This window comes from Cnephaeus nilssonii (genome assembly GCF_951640355.1).
Source record: "Cnephaeus nilssonii genome assembly, chromosome: 3".
Taxonomy (NCBI): Eukaryota; Metazoa; Chordata; class Mammalia; order Chiroptera; family Vespertilionidae; genus Cnephaeus; species Cnephaeus nilssonii.
In genome coordinates, this window is record NC_137074.1 from 80,919,419 (window position 1) to 80,940,642 (window position 21,224).

General features: G+C 37.9%; 1 protein-coding gene and 1 long non-coding RNA gene across 8 annotated transcripts in view; one reads left to right on the forward strand and one right to left on the reverse strand.

Annotated features, from left to right (window-relative positions):
* EPHA6 (EPH receptor A6) overlaps positions 1 to 21,224 on the reverse strand; it is a 1,012,702-nt gene that overhangs the window by 333,763 nt on the left and 657,715 nt on the right. For all 7 annotated transcript variants that reach the window (XM_079766996.1, XM_079766992.1, XM_079766995.1 and 4 more), the window contains one exon: positions 4,032 to 4,140. In XM_079766996.1, coding sequence (XP_079623122.1) covers positions 4,032 to 4,140 — 109 coding nt within the window. The remainder of the gene's footprint in view (positions 1 to 4,031; positions 4,141 to 21,224) is intronic.
* Positions 1 to 21,224, forward strand: part of LOC307097097 — a 613,772-nt gene that overhangs the window by 128,062 nt on the left and 464,486 nt on the right. The gene's annotated exons all lie outside the window — the stretch shown is intronic.

Sequence of the window (21,224 nt, forward strand, 5' to 3'; positions counted from 1 at the left end):
TCTAGGATTTTTATGGTATGGAGTCTTACACTTAAATCTTTAATTCATTTTGAGTTTATTTTTTTATATGGTATAAGAAGGTGGTCTTGTTTCATTTTTTTTGCATGTATCTGTCCTATTTTCCCAAACCCAGACTGTCTTTACCCTACTGTATGTTCTTGCCTCCTTTGTCAAATATTAATTGACCATGTACGCATGGCTTTATTTCTGGGCTCTCTATTTTGCTATTTTGTTTCATTGATCTACATGTCTGTTCTCATGCCAAGGCAATATTTTCTGATATTTTAATGAAGTGTTTTTCCACATGTGCATATGCTATTTATATCATTGTATATGTGCTATTTATATAATTTTCTGAAATACTATACTCTATGGGAAAATAAGGCCTTAACTCCTACTCTACAAGTAAATAGAAATATAACTTAAAACTTACAGCCAAGTTTGCCATATATTGGATTACTATTAAAATGTCACTTAAATCAATTTCAATTATGAAGTTAGAGTCATTTTTTAAATTGGCAATAAATGACATTGCTGTATAAATAAAATCATATTTAAGAAAGCATCCCAAACTACTTCAAAGAAATTTTCAAGTAAGAATATAAGAATCTTTCTGAATCAAATTAACAATCATATCTAACTAGAGGCCCGGTGCACGAAATTCGTGCACGGAGGGGGGTTGTCCCTCAGCCCAGCCTGTTACCCTCTCCAATATGGGACCCCTTGAGGGATGTCCGACTGCCCGTTTAAACGGGCAGTCGGACATCCCTCTCACAATCCAGGACTGCTGGCTCCCAACTGCTTGCCTGCCTGCCTTCCTGATTGCCCCTAACCGCTTCTGCCTGCCAGCCTGATCACCCCCTAACCACTCTGCTGCCAGCCTGTTTGCCCCCAACTTCCTTCCTCTGCCAGCCTGGTCACCCCTAACTGCCCTCTCCTGCAGGGTTGATCACCTCCAACTGCCCTCCCTTGCAGGCTTGGTCCCTCTCAACTGCCCTCCCTTGCATGCAGGGTGCCTCCCAACTGCCCTCTCCTGCTGGCCATCTTGTGGTGGCCATCTTGTGTCCACATGGGGGCAGGATCTTTGACCACATGGTGACAGACATATTGTGTGTTGCAGTGATGATCAATCTGCATATTACTCTTTCATTAGATAGGATAGAGGCCTGGTACAGGGGTAGGGGTCAGCTGGTTTGCCCTGAAGGGTGTCCCGGATCAGGTGGGGGTTCCCTTGGGGTGTGGGGCGGCCTGAGCGAGGGGCCTGTAGTGGTTTGCAGGCCGGTCATGCCCTCTGGCAACCCAAGCGGAGGCACTGGTATCTGGAATTTATTTTCCTTCTACAATTGAAACTTTGTAGCCTGGAGCAGAGCCAAGCCTGGGGCTCCCTCCGAGGCCGGCAGCCATTTCTGTTGGGGTTATAATTGAAACTTTGTTGCCTTAAGCGGGTGGGCCCAGCCAGGGTGTGCGGAAAGCTTTGCTTCCCCTGTTGCTGGCGGCAACCCTGGCCTGCTCTCTCAAGCTCCATTCTGCCGCCATTTGTTTGAATTTGTTTACCTTCTATAATTGAAACTTTGTAGCTTGAGTGGAGGCTTAGGCCTGGCAAGGTCAGGCGGAAAGCTTGGCTTCCTCTGTTACCTAGGAAACCTTGCTCTCTGTGGCTGTAGCCATCTTGGTTTGGGTTAATTTGCATGCTCGCTCTGATTGGATGGTGGGCGTGGCTTGTGGGTGTGTCGGAGGTATGGTCAATTTGCATATTTGTCTATTATTAGATAGGATTATCACAGTCTAGTTAACATAATTTGTGTATTTGGAGTTAATATCACCTTATAGTACTTCATTGAACTTTAATCACTGAATAATCTTTTTAGGCTCCAAACTGATTGTCTTTAAAGTGTGTGCAACTTTATGTAGAGTATTATCAAGATATCAGTGCCCCCAAATTCAGAATGCATGGGCAGCACTTATGTTATAAATGGCAATGAAAATATAGTAGGGCTTATTCTTCTACTTAACATTTTTCTAATAAAGTTTACTAAACATGTAGCAACCCAAAAAATGTTGGCATTTTGATTTTTTAACCTAATCAAATTGTGACAGTGACTTTACATATGCTTTTATTCTCTTTTCTTCCTTTTTCCAGACTTGCCACATTAACCACTGGCATTCCCCCCCGACCCCTCTTCCTAGGCATTGTTGTCTTCTAATCCTTCTTCTTGCAAGAAATTTCTAGATAGAATCAGAAAAAAATATAACCCCCCCCCCCTTTTTTTTAAAAGCAAACTTAGATCTTCATCAGGATGTGTAGGGTTTTGTTTTTTCTTTAAATAACCAGTTGGCCTCATCTTTGTATTTGTAAGCTTAAATGTTTATAGCATTTAAACATTTCATTTTATACCTAATGGTTGGCTGATTTAGAGACAGCAAAATTTGTTTTCTGTCCAGTATAAAAGATGGTTGTATTAAAGCTGTGATGATGGCAAGAAGCTGTCAGACATTAGCTCTATGTAAAAAGGGAGAGAGAAACAGGAGAGTAATGGACAAAAGTATCTGCTGGTAGTGTCATCATATGCCCAAACTGGTACTTTTTATTGGGTGAATTTATCATTATTTCCTGCATTTTTTCATATGTATATATTTTTTCTTATTGACATAGCTAGCATTCTTCTATCAGCTAATTGTCCCCCACCTCCCACCACCTAAAGCAGGATATTCTGAGACACAGTTAATTATAACAGCAATACTATGTTTATACACATGAAAATTTTAAGTAAACATAGGGTAAATATGCCCTTTTTACAGTTAATGTCATAAAGTCACCATTTCAACTTAACCACATTAGAATATTCATGTGTTTCTTTGTTCCTTGATAAATTTTGTAAAAGTAAATTTGTTGCAATTAAATTGGATACACTCTCAACAGGTAACAGTTAAATTCTGTTAGAAACCCATCCTTGATAAGTACTTTCTAAATACTGTCAATTTATTGATCTGTAACTTTCATCTGCTGTCAAAAGTATAGATAACAATATTTCATATATGCATATCCTCTGTCATTTTAAATAAAGTTCAATAAATGATGTACATAGTAGAGTTTTAAAAATCAATAATATAAAGGTTGTTTCTAGTTCATTGAACTACTGCCCTTGAAGGTAGTTATTTGATATTCTGCTCATTATTAAATATTGGGGTTTTCCAGTACAGGTGGTGTACTTTAGCTGGAGTCAGCATGGATGTGTCTTGTTTGACTGAAATTCTTATTGTAGTTTTAAATCATAACTTTGGTATTTTTCAGGATGTGTGTGTTTCAAATTATTAGGGAAACTCTCAAGTTTCCCTATTGATAATCTAGAAGGAATAAAAATACTATGGTCTGAAGATATTCTCAATTTCTGACAAAAGTATGGCCTACTATCAAGGGTTCAATATGAAGTAACACTTTTTCTTTTAAATGTGAATGAAGATAATATGTATGAAATCTGAGGTTTAGATAGGTGAAGCTAGTCAGCTAGTCAGGATTCAAATCTAGGTCTTTTGCTATGTTGAACGCATTGTTACTTTACAATTTTATCCATATTACTCTAAAGTTAAGAAAAATTAGATTTATAAAACCAATTAATATCATTCTAATATAGATTCTTTCAATATTTAATGGATTGAAAAGAACACATTTCTGTAACACTAAATTGATAAAGAACTTTCATATAAATTATTCAATCTCTGTTAAATTTTCTCTAAATCCCTTTTTGGTTGTAGTAAAGGAAAAACTCAGAATTAACTTATCAAATAGAAATTTAAAGCTTTCACAGTGTTCTTATCAAGTCTTTGGCTGCCTCGTTTTTCAGGGACCTGTTGATACAGAGAATGAGCCACGGTGGTTCTGTCATCTCACAACGGCCACTCTCAGGGCAGGATGGACCCTGACCCCCTTTTCTCTCAGGCGTGCTTTGTTACATGTAAAAACGTTCTAATACACAGTGTGTTAAAAATGCTTTTTCACCAATCTTGGAAATGATCGGGTATACATCAGTTACCTGCCGGTGATTAAGAAGAACAAAGTAAGAATGACCAGGAGAGTGAATCCCCCGACAGCCGCCGTGGCTATCACCAGAATCTGCCCCTGCTCCGCCGCCAGGTCAGAAGCTGAAACACAGACACAAGATCACAATTTCTTGGGGTGACATTTCATTACCAAATTTACTTCACAACTTACAGTATGCCTGAAAGCGTGGGAATGGACTCCCAAGACCCCCCTCGGATGTGCCCTTTATTGCGCACACAGGATGCAAACCCAAAATAAGGGTTTAAGATTAAGGTCATAACCCACAGTTTAACCCTTCCTTCTTTTTTTCACAAGAATACCAATAAAGTGGAGAGATGCTTAATACCCCACCTCCTAAGATTAAGTATATATTGAAAATTAAATCAGCAGATGGACTGAAGTGTTTTGTCTACATAATTGCTAATTTCTTTCCTTAAACACCTTGGTCAACAAACAAGGCTTTACGCACTGTTTTGTTGTTTGTTTCTACAAAGTGGAAACAGAATTACCGTCTTGTATACTTGAAACCTATATAATCTCATTAACCAATGTCACCCCAATAAATTTAATTTTATAAGGGAAGCAGAAATAAAGATTTTATCAGGTGAAAAAAAAAAAAAAGAATGCCTTTACATTTAACAGTGCTTAATTCAAATTTAAAGTTATAAGCTCCACCTCCACAGCAAAAGGTGTACCTAGTTGGTACTCAGATGTTTGACTGGCAGTAATTAAGAATATGCTATTTGAAAGCTTCCTTTACTGATGAAAAGACTAGATAACATAAGGCAACAACATATTACTTCTGTCATTGACAAAATCATTTCTTAAAATTGCATGGGCTGCCTTTTAGAAACCTTAAAAAATATATTAGTTCAATTAGTTCATTAGTACTTCTTCTTGTATTACTGAAATTTTAATTGGATATAATTTTCTTGGGATAGGATATGGGCAGTTGCTTAATAACAGTGGTAAGAAAGCTGAAGCCCAGAGAAGTTAAAGAACTTGACCAAGCTCCTGTATGATCATCACCAGAATTCAGGCTTCTAGATTATTGTTTCACTTTTTCCTTCCTATGCCATTAGTCACAGTAATAATTCAGTTAATTATCAATATTCTAAAATATCAAATCAATCAGTCCCTTTAATATCTTTTAACTTGAATAAAGCTTGATTTTTATTTTGATCACTATAAAAATTCATTAACCTAATCCTATATAATAAAAGCCTAATATGCTAAGTGTCTGGTCATCCGGTCAGCCGTTCAACCAATCAAAGTGTAATATGCTAATGATATGCTAAGGCCGCTCAATCGCTCGCTATGACATGGACTGGCCACCAGGGTGCAGACAGTTGGCCGGTCAACCAGTTGCTATGATGTTCACTGACCACCAGGGGGCAGACACTCTGACCAGTAGGCGAGCTTGCTGCTGGGGTCCGGCTGATTGGGACTGAGCTAGATGGGCCAGACATGCCCTGGAGCCCTCGCAGTCCCTCCCCAGCTGGCCAACCTCCCATATCCCTCTCTGGTCCCAATAGTGCACTGGTGGGGTCCCTCGGCTTGGCCTGTGCCCTCTTGCAATCTGGGACCCCTTGGGGAATGTCAGAGAGCCGGTTTCAGCCCCACCCCGCAGGCCAGGCCGAGGGAACCCCATGTGCACTGGGCCTCTAGTCCGTTATGAGCAGCAAATTGAATCAAAGAAAGAATATAACTGACAAGCAAACCACTTAATTCTCTACCATATTAATTTATTAAACTTGAGTACTTTAAGACTTCTGCAAAGTAGCTCTTTCTCTGAGAATCAAGCATGCAGTATATCACATATAAATTTATATACAGAGTAATAACTTCCTCATAAAAATGCATATCTACTAGAGAATATCTGAACCTTAAATGTTACTATTGAGTCAGTAAGAAACTAGACACAGTATTTAAGATGCCTCTTAAGAAATCTATATGTAAATAAAAACAAAAGTCATTTATGTTTAGTTTGCAACAAGAAATGTATTAAACCTTGGAATTAGACTTTACTCACTATGATTTAATCAAGATATTTTCAGGCAATTTATTTGAATGTTGAGTTTTTAATCTGTACAGAGACAAGCTAAATAGTTGCATCTTATCCAATATATAATATAGTAAAGATTTTTTTCCTGACTGAATTTCCTAATCTTCAAACTAGCATTGATATCATGGGGATTAATGTATGCTCTAAAATGTCACATTTTCTCATTAAAATTATTGAAAAATACACTGTATGAAACAGATATTATAGAAAACAAGATTAACTTTTTGAAGATAAAGAAAATGGAATGTAAAAAGAAGACATTATTTACTTAGCAATTGCTGAATTTATAAAATATGTAATATAGTTTAAGACTTTTAAACCTGGAGCATATATTTTCATTGTAGCCAGGTAGTAAGTAATTTATTGAGACCATGTATACAAAGTTCAGATGGAGGAGGAGATTATGTAATTGGGTGCCTTTTGAAAATCAGATTGCCTTGTTATAAAAAATTGTGTTGTCTTACTTGAGTAATAGCTTGGTAAACTGCCCATTTTACTAATATATCTTCTTTTTCACTCATGTGATTACATATTTATGAACTTTGCTTTAATTGAAATTTTAATCGAATAACAGAATATGAAGTTGTGACACTGAAAAATGCACAGTCCTATCTAATTTCCTAAATCTCTGCACTAGGAATCCTAAATCCTAATCTCCTTTGTAGAGAATAATAGTATATATATATATATATATATATATATATATATATATATATATACACACACACACACATATATGTCATTTGAAAATAAGAGTGTTTAATGTGATGCACTATTTTACTGGAAGTAAAAAGCTATGAATGATGGGATGAGATGATTATGAAAACATCAATATCATCATCATCATCATCATCATCATCATCATCATGAACAACAGCCACTATTTATTTAATAGCAAACTATCCTTTAGCACTATATTAGTGCTTCAAATTCATTATCCAATTTATCAGCACAATAGTTTTAATAGGTAAGTTCTATTTTATTCCTAGTTTAAGTGGTTATATATATAGGGTGTCCCAAAAATGTATACACTTTAACAGCTGATTGCTCAATTTTGAAAATGAAATGTATTTTAGTAAACACTGCCTTTATAATTATTCAAAGTGTGTGCATACATTTTTTGGAGGACATCCCATACTACTTGCCTGAGGTCATACTTCTTGTATACAGGAAAACTGGAAATCCAACTCTGATTTGTCAGGCTCCAAGCCCATACTATGACAGTACATTGTACCACCATTTTCACTAGCAGAACAACTGGCTAGATCCAGCTATTTTGTATGCCCTAGAACAATCCTAACCTTGCTGGACCTTGGTTTCATGTATGTAAAATGAGATTGTTGAATTAAATCTCCTTGTCACAATATTTCAGAACAATTTTACTATGACGTTGTGTTACAGATTTGCTACTTGATATTTGGTTCCATACAGAATGTCCACTGAGACACTTGGTCCCTGCTAAAAGGTCCTTAATAACTGGTCATATGTGATCTTATCCAAAATGTCCATGGGGATATTTGTCCATGATTCATTAAATAATACATTTAACTTGTTAAAATTTTGTTTACGTTATTTTTGTTATGATTCATGTACTAAGAGTAGACATTTTCAACAGGACCAAATATGAAGGACCAGCTGGCATGGATCGAATATGCTCATGGACAGTTTTGATAGGACCAAACTTCAAGGACCTTTGGCATGGACCAAGTGTCTCTGGGTATTTTGGATAGGGCCAGATATCAAAAACTTTTTGGTGTGAACCAAATGTCTGTGCGGACATTTTGGGCAGGAACAAATGTCCTGAAGGATGTTGTACATTATGCTACAATCAGATACTTGGAAGTATAAGGTTTGCCATGTGAAATAAGAGGAACACTCAGGACCTGCTGTAGCTCTTGGTCTGATGGGGATAATTCCTACCTTCTTATCATATTGGTGTTGATCAATCACAGGGCCCTGTCTTTATCTCATGATAAAGTCCAAAACCCTTAACTTTGTTGAAAAGGCTCCATACGAATGGCTCTAGTATGTATCTCCAGACTCATCTCTTATCATTCTCCAACCATAATGAATTTCTTCCAGTTGCTTGAATGTGCCAAATTTGCTCTCATGGTGAATTCCTATTCAATCCTCCTACTGAACTTCACATCATTTGTGAAGCTTTATTCACTAAGGTGTCTGTAATAAGTAGAATAATGGCATTCCCTTTATCCTCTCCCAATGACTTAGGTTAAGAATATCAATCCTTCTGGATTAACTGGGTGGGCCAAAATCCAATGACAAGTGTCCTATAAGGGACAGAAGAAGAGAAGACAAGAGGAGACATCCATGTGATGACAGGGACAGAGACAAGTTGTGCAGCTACAAGCCAAGCAATGCCTGGCGCCACCAGAAGCTTGAAGAGGCAAGGAAGGATGGTCTTCTAGAGCTTTAGGAGAGAGTGTGCTTCTGGCCTCCATAACTGTGAGGATAAATTTTTGTCATATTAAGCCATGAAGTATGTGGTAATTTGTTATAGTAGCCCTAATAAATGAATATAATAGTAGACCTAAAAAATGAATATAATATTCAAGCTATAGGGCCTGATACATGAGTAAATGATTGAATAATTGTTTACATTGGATGATTCTGGTAAGAAAAGCTCAGATTAACCTCTGGGAAATCTGCATCCTCACTTTCCTCTTGATATGTACAGAAGATTTACCCTGAAGGTAACTAGACGATCTATGTGAAGTAAGTCTACCCAACATGATTTTAATTAGAAGAATCCTATTATTCTGTAAGCTTGAAAATAATGCTTCCCAGAAGGCAGGGGATACTTGAAAGTACAGATTTCCACATTTAACCAAATTGAGTAGATTAAGCTTAGAAATGTGAAGGTTAAGAACTTTTTAGTGCATTCCACAAATTTTTAGTGAGCACCCATGACAAGGCAGGCACTGAGATGGATGCAGTGATGATTAAAGAAGACAGTTACTGCTTTCCTGGATTTACAGTTTGCTGGGGAAGACAGACAATGAACACATAATTACAAGTGGAAGAACTTTTACCAACGGGAAATTTCAGTGTGCTCTGGGAGAGGATAAGCAGCCCTGATAGCGAGTCCACAGAGTGGGAATCTGGAAATATAATGTGTTAGATGCAGGAGGAGGAAGGGGGCGTTGTTCCTTGGTTAGAGGCCCCTAAGACTTTATTAATTTAACAGATATTCAGACAAATAAACCACGGAATTATCTACCAAATGGAAGTACAGTATAGCTACAAATTCCTCTGTGATGAAAACTTGTCTATTAGCACCATCTATTCATTTTTCAATCCTGAGATTATTTCTAATTAGTTTTGTAGAAGAAAATGAATACTATAATTTACTCACATTAAGCAAAAGAAGCACAATGAAATCCATATTAAGAAAAGAAGCATAGTGTCCGGCTGGTGTGGCTCAGTGGTTGTGTCAACCCATGAACTAGTAGGTCATGGTTCAATTCCAATCAAGGCACATGCTCATGTTGCAGGCACGATTCCCAGCAGGGGTTGCACAGGAGGCAGCAGATCAATGACTCTCATCATTAATGTTTCAATCTTCCTCTCCTATCCTCTCTTTGAAATCAATATAAAAACATATTTAATAAAAAAAGGAAAAAATGTATTTGTGACTGGTTGGTTGAAAATATCCCTTTGATTAATGGAATGAGGTTGTAGTCTTAGAAAAATACAAGTATATTAAAATGATACATTCATTCTATGGGTTTGGAAAGAAGCACACTTCCTTAAGGGGAAGCAATTTCCAAAAAGAGTTGCAAAATTCTTACTGAAGGAAGACTTAGCACCTAACAAATGCTTGGTATAAGTCAGGATGACGTTATTAACTTAGGTTTACTTTAGTTATTCCTACTAAAAAAACACTGAAAATCTGAGGTCTTTACTTGGATTCCAAAATACTTTAAAAAAGATAAAAAAAATAAATATAATGTCTTCTGGAAAGTATGAGAAAACATTTTGGCTATTTTTAACCAGAGAATTTTCTTCTATGGAGGCATAAGATTTTTGTCTCTTCGTAATCAAAATTATTCTAGTTTATATTTACATTTCAAAGTAAAATCTGTCATTTATAGTCTGTGTCATTTATATTCTGTGTCATTTTCTGTGGAGTCGCTTTTTAAAGTTAGCTCTTTTCTGTTATGAACATCTTTTTAAAATAATTGAAGACAGCAGTTACTTGATTCTGGGAGGGGGTGTCAGAATAAAGTATTTCTCAAAATGCTGCTCGGTGAATAAGTGGTGTATATTTGCTTCATAATCACATGTGTTATTTAAAACTCGAAATTCTTAATGAAATGTAAAAATTTCAAGTGATATTATCTCATCATTTCACCAAAATGATTTTTTAAAACATAGCAGAAATCTCAATAAATTAATGGAATGACAGTGCCTAATAGATGAAATTAATCTTAAGGTTACTTGACAACCAATACAGAAAATTCTTAGCATTTTTTTTTCCAGGAAAGAAAATTTCACTCTCGGGTCATCCATTGTAATCAGGAATGATATAACCCTATGAAATGAGGCACATATATAAAGACATAGCAATATATACTGGAGATGAATCAATCTGTAAAATCTCAATACATAACATGGTATTGTAGACATAAGAGTGTGAGATATGAATGAAAGCTGAGGAAATGTTTCTCCTAGATGAACATAATCTTGTGATTTTGTAGATAATGTTATTTTCTTGGCTACCTGGGCTTTAAAAGTGAGATCTTCATTGCTTTTACCTTTCCCTACAATGTTAGGTCCAGAGTGAAATCTTTATCATGTCCTATGTTATCTCGCCATTACCATGGGCACAGCCTCATTTCAGGGATCAGTCTCATATGAATAGGCTAGTTTTTGAATTTTCTATTAGATTACCTTTCCACAATGTTTCTTCCCAATTCATCCCACATTGGGTGGTCAGATAATTTTTCTTCAAAGTAATAAATAAAAATATTTACTGTTGTTCATATAATTTTCCAAGTACAGGTCTTTTATACCCTTGGTTCAATTTATTCCTAGGTATTTTTTTTTTAAGCAATTGTGAATGAGATTTTTTTTTAGCTTCCCTGGGGATCAAGGAGGATAGATAGAAGTGGAAGAGGGCATAGAGGGGATAAATGGTGATGGGAAGATTAAATTAAATTAAAAATAAAGTAAAATGTTCTAAGACACACACACAAACACACACACACACACACACACACACACACACACACACACACACAAAAAATAGAGTCTTCTCCATTGCCTAGAGGGTAAAACCCATTGCAATGGGTACACCATTCTTAGAGATGTCCAGGCCTGAATCCTCCGACCCAGCCCTCACACAATTCTCTCTGGCTTCAGGTTGATCATCAATACTGTCGTTCTTAAATTTCAAGTATTTCTTAGATTCAAACCCATTTTATCCTATTCTCAAAGTTCCAATGCTCATCTTATTACATGCATTTCAATTCAGCTAGATGGTTAACTTCAATTATGTGGAATGCAATGGAGCAATGGCATATTTGGTAATATTAATGCTTAAAATTGTTCTAGTTACAGAAATGATCCTTATACATTTGTATTTTGGCATTTATTCAGAGATAAATTAATAGAAAATAGCAGAAGCTAAAAATCTTTACTTATGTATCCCTGCCTAGGCTTTGAATGAGTAGATATTTAAAGGAAGAGGTATTGGCATGGTATAGTATTAACATTTTTCTTTTACTTTTCTTCAATATGTGATGCCATCTATGAACAGCGAAAATACCTCTAAAATTGGTTGGGGGTGTGGGGGAGAGAATGGTAAGAGATTCGCTGTTCTACTCAAGTAAGCCAGTTCTCAGATGGATGGAAACAAAGCTCATGGATCATTTCTGTTGAAGTAGAGACCCTAAGATGGGATTACGCTTTTTCAGAAAGTGATTTCACAGCTGTGCTTTCTGACACTGCTCTGCCACTTTTTGAGAAACAATGCAACACGCTACATCAAACTGTGGCTACCTTGGGACACAGAAGATTTCAAGATTCATTCTTCTTGATGACCTTAATTTACTTGTCAGATAAAAATGCTAAATGACACAGGAATAATTGAAAAATGTAAGTTTGGTACAAAATGCGGTGAGGCAGAAGCACAGGCAAGCAGTGCAGCACGATGAAATACTTTTTGTCTTTTTTTAAAAAAGAGAGATTCCTTAATAAATGGTCAAGGTGCCTCAATAAATGGTCAAAGTGCCTTGCGGCAGGTAGGCTTTATGTGACAAATACCAAAGAACAGAGAAAGGAGAATGAAGCACTTAAACACCCAGAACTACTGTTAACATTTTAAATGTTAAGTATTTAATTTGTGATTGTCTATATGTCATGTTTTTCCTGGCAGTTGAGATAGGTCTTTGATAACATCTTTTTTTTTCAATTGAACAACTTATGTCTTTATATATACATAGATATAGATATAGATATAGATATAGATATAGATATATATTAAAGATTTTATTAAAGATTCAGTGTAGAATGAAATTTTCTTACAAATTTCATAAATTCCCTAGATCATTGACCTGGAACCAAAGATGTTCAAACTGAAATATTATTCAACATATACCATATTAATAGTGGGTATTTGCACATTGGCAGGCATATACATGCACTGAAGTTATAGCTTCTTAATATAACTATTAGAATTATTTAAAGTAAATAGCTTATAATTAAATGTATTGCCATTAGAGATTACAAATTTCTAAGGTTTATAAACTCAAATATTTATTTATAGTCTATTTTTCATAGAAAAATATTGAATGAAAATAATCCTGATCTAAAACACACATTATTTAGAAAAGTTCTAGAAAATTTATTGAGGAAATTCTCATTCATCAACTAATTATTCACTCAAAAACAACAAAAATATTATTAATTTAGAATGTGCTACCACTATTATTTTCAAGAAAATATGATTGTTTTGCAAGTTAATCTCTCACTAAGTTTTGACTCAAGAGTGAGGCTTAGTATTATGATTCTGAAAATGTTAGAGTAAATACCCCTCTAAAATTGAACCGTAGGGGAAAAACTTCCTGACAAATTTCATGTAATCTAAAACAGTGGTGTTTTATTTATTCATCTTTTAAACTAATATCCTTCACGATATGATACTGATTATAGACAAATTGGGTATGTGCCATCTTGATAGATAGAAAGATAAGTCTCTTCCTATATGCTGATGACTGGGTTTAATTTTCAACAACTAGAATTGATTTTTGGGTACAAATAATTCTGTATCCCACTGCAGCCAGAAAGAACTGTGCGTTATCAGCTTTATCAAAACTAAAATCATTTTCTCAGAGACAAAAGGCAATTGATCAAAACTCTACAAAGGAAGACAACCTATTCCATTTTGTGCAAGTACACTTTTTCCATAGCTTATCCTGGAAAGCACACTGCAGAACTCTGCAGCTTAATTTGACTTTTTCCACGGGAGCATTACTCCTTGGGTGTCTTTTTGATGACTTGGAACACCTGCGCTGAAAATTGTCCAGGCCACAATCATCTTTTTTCACCATATCCTGTGGTGTGGAACTCTGTACTTTCAATCTAGAGTGTGCCTAAATGCAGGAGCAGATACAAATCTGCTTCCTAAGGACAATCTTTGCTTTTCCTGCAGCCTAATTCAGTGCAAATATGGGGAGGTTTTATTTTTCCATGGACAAAAATATTGTTTGGGTATCTTGGCTTCAATAATAGAAAGATTTCTGTATTTCTTCACCTTATTTTCAAAGCATTTGCATAGTCTGCCAATATGAAAGTAGAGAATTCACATTCTAAGCCTTATTTAAGACTAACTTCAAAATTCTTAGTCATCATCTTGGAGGATATCTAATTAGTCCTGTCTGAAACTGTCTCTGCCCGCAGGGTAGAGCCTTGGAATACTGGTCTCTTAGGCCAGTGGTTGGCAAACTGCAGCTCGTGAGCCACATGCGGCTCTTTGGCCCCTTGAGTGTGGCTCTTCCACAAAATACCACGGCCTGGGTGAGACTATTTTGAAGAAGTGGCATTAGAAGAAGTTTAAGTTTAAAAAATTTGGCTCTCAAAACTCAAAAAAAATGGCAGCGGAATAGACAGACATGTCCTGAGCCTTTTCCTAGAGCAGATAGAAAGAACAACTGGGGGTCACATGGGGGGGTGTTTGTTGGTGAGTTAAGGGACAGCTATACTCCAGGAGAAAATGGGGGACTGCGGGATGGGGCTCCCCTGACCAGGCAGCCCCCACTGATGCTGGGTTCCCTCCGGGAGCCACCGGCTCTGATGCAGAGACCGCGCCATCTTGAAGGGGAAAGTGGATGTTATTGGAAGCCTGAAAATCTATAACTACAGCACCCTCCGAACAGCTGCGAACCCCAGAAAACCAGTCCCCAATTGGCACAAACACGCGGATTCAGAGGAGCTCTACACTCCACCACAGAAAGGAGAGAGAGAACTACATAACCAGACAGCCGGAGAAGAGAGACCAAGGGAAGACAAAAAAACAGCCCGCATATGAAAGAAAAGCAGGCATCACCAGAAAAGGAAGTAAACGAAATGGAGGCAAGCAAACTGTCAGGGAAAGAATTCAGAGAAATGTTCATAAGGTGGCTGAAAAGAATGGAAGACAAATTTGACAATATGAGTAAGAATCAAGAAGAAATGAAGAAGAACCAAGAAGAAATGAAAAATGACATCGCTGCTGTAAAGAACTCAATAGAAAGCATCAAGAGTAGACTAGAAGAAGCAGAGGACCGCATCAGTGAGCTAGAAGACAAGTAGGAAAAAATACCCAAGTAGAGCAGCTTCTAGAAAAAAAAATTAAAAAGCAGGAGGAGAGCCTAAGGGAACTTTGGGACAACACGAAAAAACAACAACATCCGCATAATTGGGGTTCCAGAAGGAGAGGAAACTGAGCAAGGAATAGAAAACCTGTTTGAAGAAATAATGACAGAAAACTTCCCTGATATAGGGAAGAAAAAACCCACACAAATCCAAGAAGCTCACAGAGTCCCAAACAAAATGAACCCCAAAACCAACGCCAAGGCACATTATAATTAAATTGACAAACACCAACGACAAAGTAAGAATCTTAAAAGCAGCCAGAGAGAGACAGAAAGTTACCTACAAAGGAATCCCCATCAGACTAGCGACGGATTTCTCAACAGAAACTCATCAGGCCAGAAGGGAATGGAATGAAATATACAAAGTCATGCAAAAAAGGGTCTGAATCCAAGAATACTGTACCCAGCAAGGCTATCAATCAAAATTGAAGGTGAAATCAGGAGCTTCACAGACGAAAAAGGACTAAGGGAATTTATTACCACCAAACCAGCAATGCAAGAAATGCTAAAGGGTCTGCTGTAAAAAAAAAGAAATAGGAAGCGAAGAAGGAACACAGGGTTAAAGAACAAAAATGGTGACAAATAAGTACCTATCCTATCTAATAATAGAGTAATATGCAAATTAGGCGTCACTCCGTGACAAAAATGGCGGCCCCCCTACCCACAAGATGGCCGCACCCAGTCCCCTCAGCCCTGCTGCTGGAGTGTCTGGACTGTCCCACCGGCAAACAGAGCACTGAGAGCAGGGCATGGTTGCTTCCTTAGTGCCGCGGTAGCGGGAAGCTGCCAGGCCCTGCACACAGGGAGCCAGCGGAGGAGGAGGGCATGGTGTCTTCCCGATGGTCGCCGAGGCGATCGGGAAGACGCCAGGCCCTGCGCACATGGAGCCGGCGGAGGAGCAGGGCATGGCGTCTTCCCGATGTCTTCCCGATGGTCTCCGAGGCGATCGGGAAAACGCCAGGCCCTGTGCACACGGAGCCAGCGGAGGAGCAGGGCATGGCACCTTCCCTATGGTCGCCGAGGCGATTGGGAAGACTCCAGAGCCAGCAGAGCAGGGCATGGTGGCTTCCTGATCTCGGCAGCTGGGAAGCTGCCAGGCCCTGCAAAGCCGGGCATGGCGGCTTCCTTAGTGGGGCAGTGGCAGGGAAGTCCCCAGACATGGCAGACAGAGCCCAGACAGCAGGGCTTGGGGGCTTCCTTAGTGGGCAGTGGCGGTGGGAACACCCCCAGGCCCCGCAGACAGAGCCTAGACAACAGGGCGTGGGGGCTTCCTTAGTGTGTCCATGTCTGGGAAGCCCCCAGGCCCGGCAGACAGAGCACACTGCAGGGCATTGGGGCTTCCTTCACATGGCACATGGCAGCAGCAGGCAGAGAGTGACAGCAGGGCATGGGGGCTTCATCTCCATGGATGCAGGGAAACCTCCAGGCCCCACAGAGAGCAGAGAACCATGGGGAGTGGGCCTAAGCCATCAGTAGGATATCCTCTGAGAGCTCCTGGATTGTAGAGGGTGCAGGTTGGGCTGAGGGACCCCCGTGCATGAATTTCATGCACCGGGCCTCTAGTCAATAATAACTTTAAATGTAAATGGATTAAATGCCCCAATAAAAAGACATAGGGTAACAGATTGGATAAGAAAACAAGACCCATATATCTGCTATCTACAAGAAACCCACCTCAGAAAAAAAGACGCACACAGACTGAGGGTGAAGGGATGGAAAAAGGTCTTCCAGGCGAATGGAAATGAAAAAAAAAGCTGGGTAGCAATACTTATATCTGGCAAATTAGATCTCAAAGTGAAGGACATAACAAGAGATAAGGAAGGCCACTTCATAATACTAAAGGGAGCAATCCAACAAGAAGAAATAACTCTGGTAAACATATATGCACCCAACAAAGGAGCACCCAAATACATAAAAAAACTCCTGGAGGATATCAAGGGAGAGATTGACAGCAATACAATCATAGTAGGAGACTTTAATACCCCACTATCACCATTGGACAAGTCTTCTAAACAAAAAATCAGCAAAAAAACCCATCAATCCTAAATGACTCACTAGACCAGATGGAATTAATTTACATATTCAGAACATTTCACCCCAAAGCCACAGAATATACATTCTTCTCAAGTCCACATGGGTCATTTTCAAAGATAGACCTTATGTTGGGTCATAGGCAAAGTCTCTTCAAATTCAAAAAGAAAGAAATCATATCAAGCATCTTCTCAGATCACAGTGGTATAAAACTGGAAATCAATTACAATGAAAACAATCCTAAAAAATCAACCACATGGACACTAAACAGCATGCTATTAAACAATGACTGGGTTACCAGAGAGATCAAGGAAGAAATTAAAAACATCATGGCAACAAATAACAATGAAAACACAACAATCCAAAATCTATGGGACACAGTGAAAGCAGTCTTGAGAGGGAAGTTCATAGCTCTACAAGCCTACTGCAAAAAAACAAGAAACAATGGTAATAAATTACCTAACCCTACAACTCAAAGAGTTAAAAAGAGAAAAGCCCAGTGTAAGCAGAAGGAAGGAAATAATAAAGATCAGAGTGGAGATAAACGACATAGAGACCAAAAAAACAATACAAAAGATCAACAAAACCAAGAGCTGGTTCTTTGAAAGGATAAACAAGATTGATGAACCTCTAGCCAGGCTCACCAAGAAGCAAAGAGAGAGGACACAAATAAACAAAATCAGAAATGAAAGAGGTGAAATAACAACAGACCCCACAGAAATACAAAGGATTGTTAAAAAGTATGATGAACAACTCTATTCCAACTAACTGGACAACCTGGAGGAAATGGACATATTTCTAGAAAAATATAACCTTCCAAAACTCTCAATCAGGAAAAATCTAAACATCTCAATAGGCCAATAACTATGGAAGAAATTGAAGCAGTCATCAAAAAGCTTCCAGCAAACAAAAGTCCAGGGCCAGACGGCTTCACAGAGGAGTTTTACCAAACATTCAAGGAAGAACTAAAACCTATCATCCTCAGACTATTTAAAAAAATTCAAGAGGAAGGAACACTTCCAAGCTCCTTCTATGAAGCCAGCATCACCCTAATACCAAAACCAGATAAAGACAACACAATGAAAGAGAATTACAGGCCAATATCCCTCATGAACATAGATGCCAAAATCCTCAACAAAATTCTAGCAAATCGGATCCAGCAGTACATCAGAAAGATCATACAACAGGACCAAGTAGGATTTATCCCAGGAATGCAAGGATGGTACAATATCCGTAAATCAATAAACGTGATACATCACATAAACAAATTGAGAGATAAAAACCACATAGTCATATCAATTGATGCAGAAAAAGCATTTGACAAAATCCAACACCCTTTCTTGATAAAAACTCTCAGCAAGGTGGGAATAGAAGGATCACACCTCAACATAATAAAAGCCATATATGATAAACCCACAGCTAACATCATACTCAATGGGCAAAAACTAAAACCATTTCCCCTAAGAACAGGAAAAAGACAGGGATTCCCACTCTCACCACTCCTGTTCGACATAGTACTGGAAGTATTAGCCATTGCAATTAGACAAGAAGAAGAAATAAAAGGCATCCAAATTGGAAAAGAAGAAGTAAATCTGTCCTTATTTGCAGATGACATGATATTGTACATAAAAAACCCAAAAGACTCCATCAAAAAGCTATTAGACTTAATAAATGAATTTGGCAATGTAGCAGGATACAAAATTAACGCCAAGCAATCTATACATTTCTATACAGGTGAAAGACCTATATGCAGAAAACTATAGGACACTGAAAAAAGAGATAGAGGAAGACATAAACAGATGGAAGAACATACCATGTTCATGGATTGGTAGAATCAACATCATTAAAATGTCCATACTACCCAAAGCAATCTATAGATTCAATGCACTCCCCATTAAAATACCAATGGCATATTTCCCAGACCTAGAAAGAACTCTCCAAAAATTCATCTGGAATAAAAAAGACCCTAAATAGGCACAGCAATCCTGAGAAAGAAGAACAATGTAGGTGGGATCTCAATACCAGATTTCAAGGTGTTCTCAAAACTGCCTGGTACTGGCACAAGAACAGACATATAGACCAATGGAATAGAATAGAGAATCCAGATATCGACCCAAACCACTATGCTCAATTAATATTTGACAAAGGAGGCATGAATATACAATGCAGTCAAGACAGTCTCTTCAATAAATGGTGTTGGGAAAATTGGACAGATACATGCAAAAAAATGAAACTAGACCACCAACTTACACCATACACAAAAATAAACTCAAAATGGATAAAGTACTTAAACATAAGACGGGAAACCATAAAAATACTAGAAGAATCCACAGGCAGAGAAATCTCAGACATATGCCAAAGCAATTTCTTCACCAATACTGCTCCTAGGACAATGGAACCTAAAGAGAAAATAAAAAAATGGGACTACATCAAAATAAAAAGCTTTTTCACAGCAAAAGAAACCATCAACAAAACAACAAGATAGCCCACTGTATGGGAGAATATATTTGCAAATGTTATCACTGATAAAAGTTTAATCTCCAACATCTACAGGCAACTTATACAACTTAATAAAAGGAAGATAAATGATCCAATAAAAAATGGGCAATGGACCTAAATAGAATCTTTTGGAAAGATGACAGATGAAAGGCCAAGAGACACATGAAAACATGCTCAACGTCACTAATTATCTGAGAGATGCAAATCAAAACGACAATGCAGTACCATCTCACACCTGTCAGAATGGCAATCATCAACAAATCAACAAACGACAAGTCCTGGCGAGGATGTGGAGAAAAAGGAACCCTGGTGCACTGCTGGTGGGAATGCAGAGTGGTGCAGCCACTGTGGAGAACAGTATGGAGTTTCCTCAAAAAACTAAAAATGGAGCTCCCATTTGACCCAGTAATCCCACTCCTAGGAATATATCCCAAGAAACTAGAAACACCATCCAGAAAGGATATATGCACCCCTATGTTCATAGCAGCACAATCCACCATAGCTAAGATTGGGAAACAATCTAAATGCCCATCAGCAGATCAGTGGTTTAGAAAACTGTGGTACTTCTACACAATGGAATTCTACACTGCTATAAAAAAGAAGGAATCCTTACCATTTGCAGCAGCATGGATGGAGCTGGAGAGCATTATGTTAAGTGAAATAAGCCAGGCAATGAAAGAAAAATACCACATGATCTCACTCATTTATGGAAAATAAAGAACATTATAACCTGATGAATAAAAAGATTACAGAGGCAGTAAACCACCGAACAGACTGTCAAATTGCAGCGGGAAGGCTGGGGAGTGTTGGGGAGGGAGGGAAATAGATCAACCGAAGGACTTGTATGCATGCATAGAAGCCTTATCAATGGACACAAGACACTGGGGGGCGGGGCTGGGATGATGGCATGCGACAGGGGATAGGGGAGGCTGGGGGAAGGTCAATGGGGAAAAAAAGGAGATATATGTACTAATATATGTAATACTTTAAACAATAAAAAAAAATTTGGCTCTCAAGAGAAATTTCAATTGTTGTATTGTTGATATTTGGCTCTGTTGACTAATGAGTTTGCCGACCACTGTTTAGGCCAACCACATTCTTTCAGGAATCTGGGATAAGGATTCACAGTCAGTTTGAGTGTTTTGGTGCATGGATTAAATGAAGGGAACATGTGAACTTGCAAGCTATGGGGCAGATTGATATCTTTTTCTAAATGAACATAGATGCAGGTAAAACTGGTCCGTAGAGAGAGAAACAAATGAATGGCTGTGTTGACCAAGATTGGCAGCCTTTCATTTCGAGAGCCTTCCAGTTTCTTATTTCAGTCCTTTTTGAAGCCTAGGTTTATTACACATTTCCAACGCAGTCCTATCTGGAAAATTCCTGTATCTCTTTTTGTTAATCTGGCTCATGATATATTTGATACTTGGAATTAAGGGACTTAGAGTATTCCAATTTTCAGTTCCTGACCAAAGGACAAAATATTTAGAGAATATAAATAATATTCCACTAATAATTTGAAGGGTTATTCTTTTCATCCACTTCCTAGTTATATTTTCCCCTTTTGAAGTCTTTATGCAGGTGATGTACTAAGTAACCTTTCTTCCTCCTTCCTCTCCCTTCCACCATGGACACATCATCTTCAGTCAGTGACACTTTACCTTGTATCTGCGTTTACCGAAAGCTGTGGTCAGAAAACACCATATGAAACAAGCAA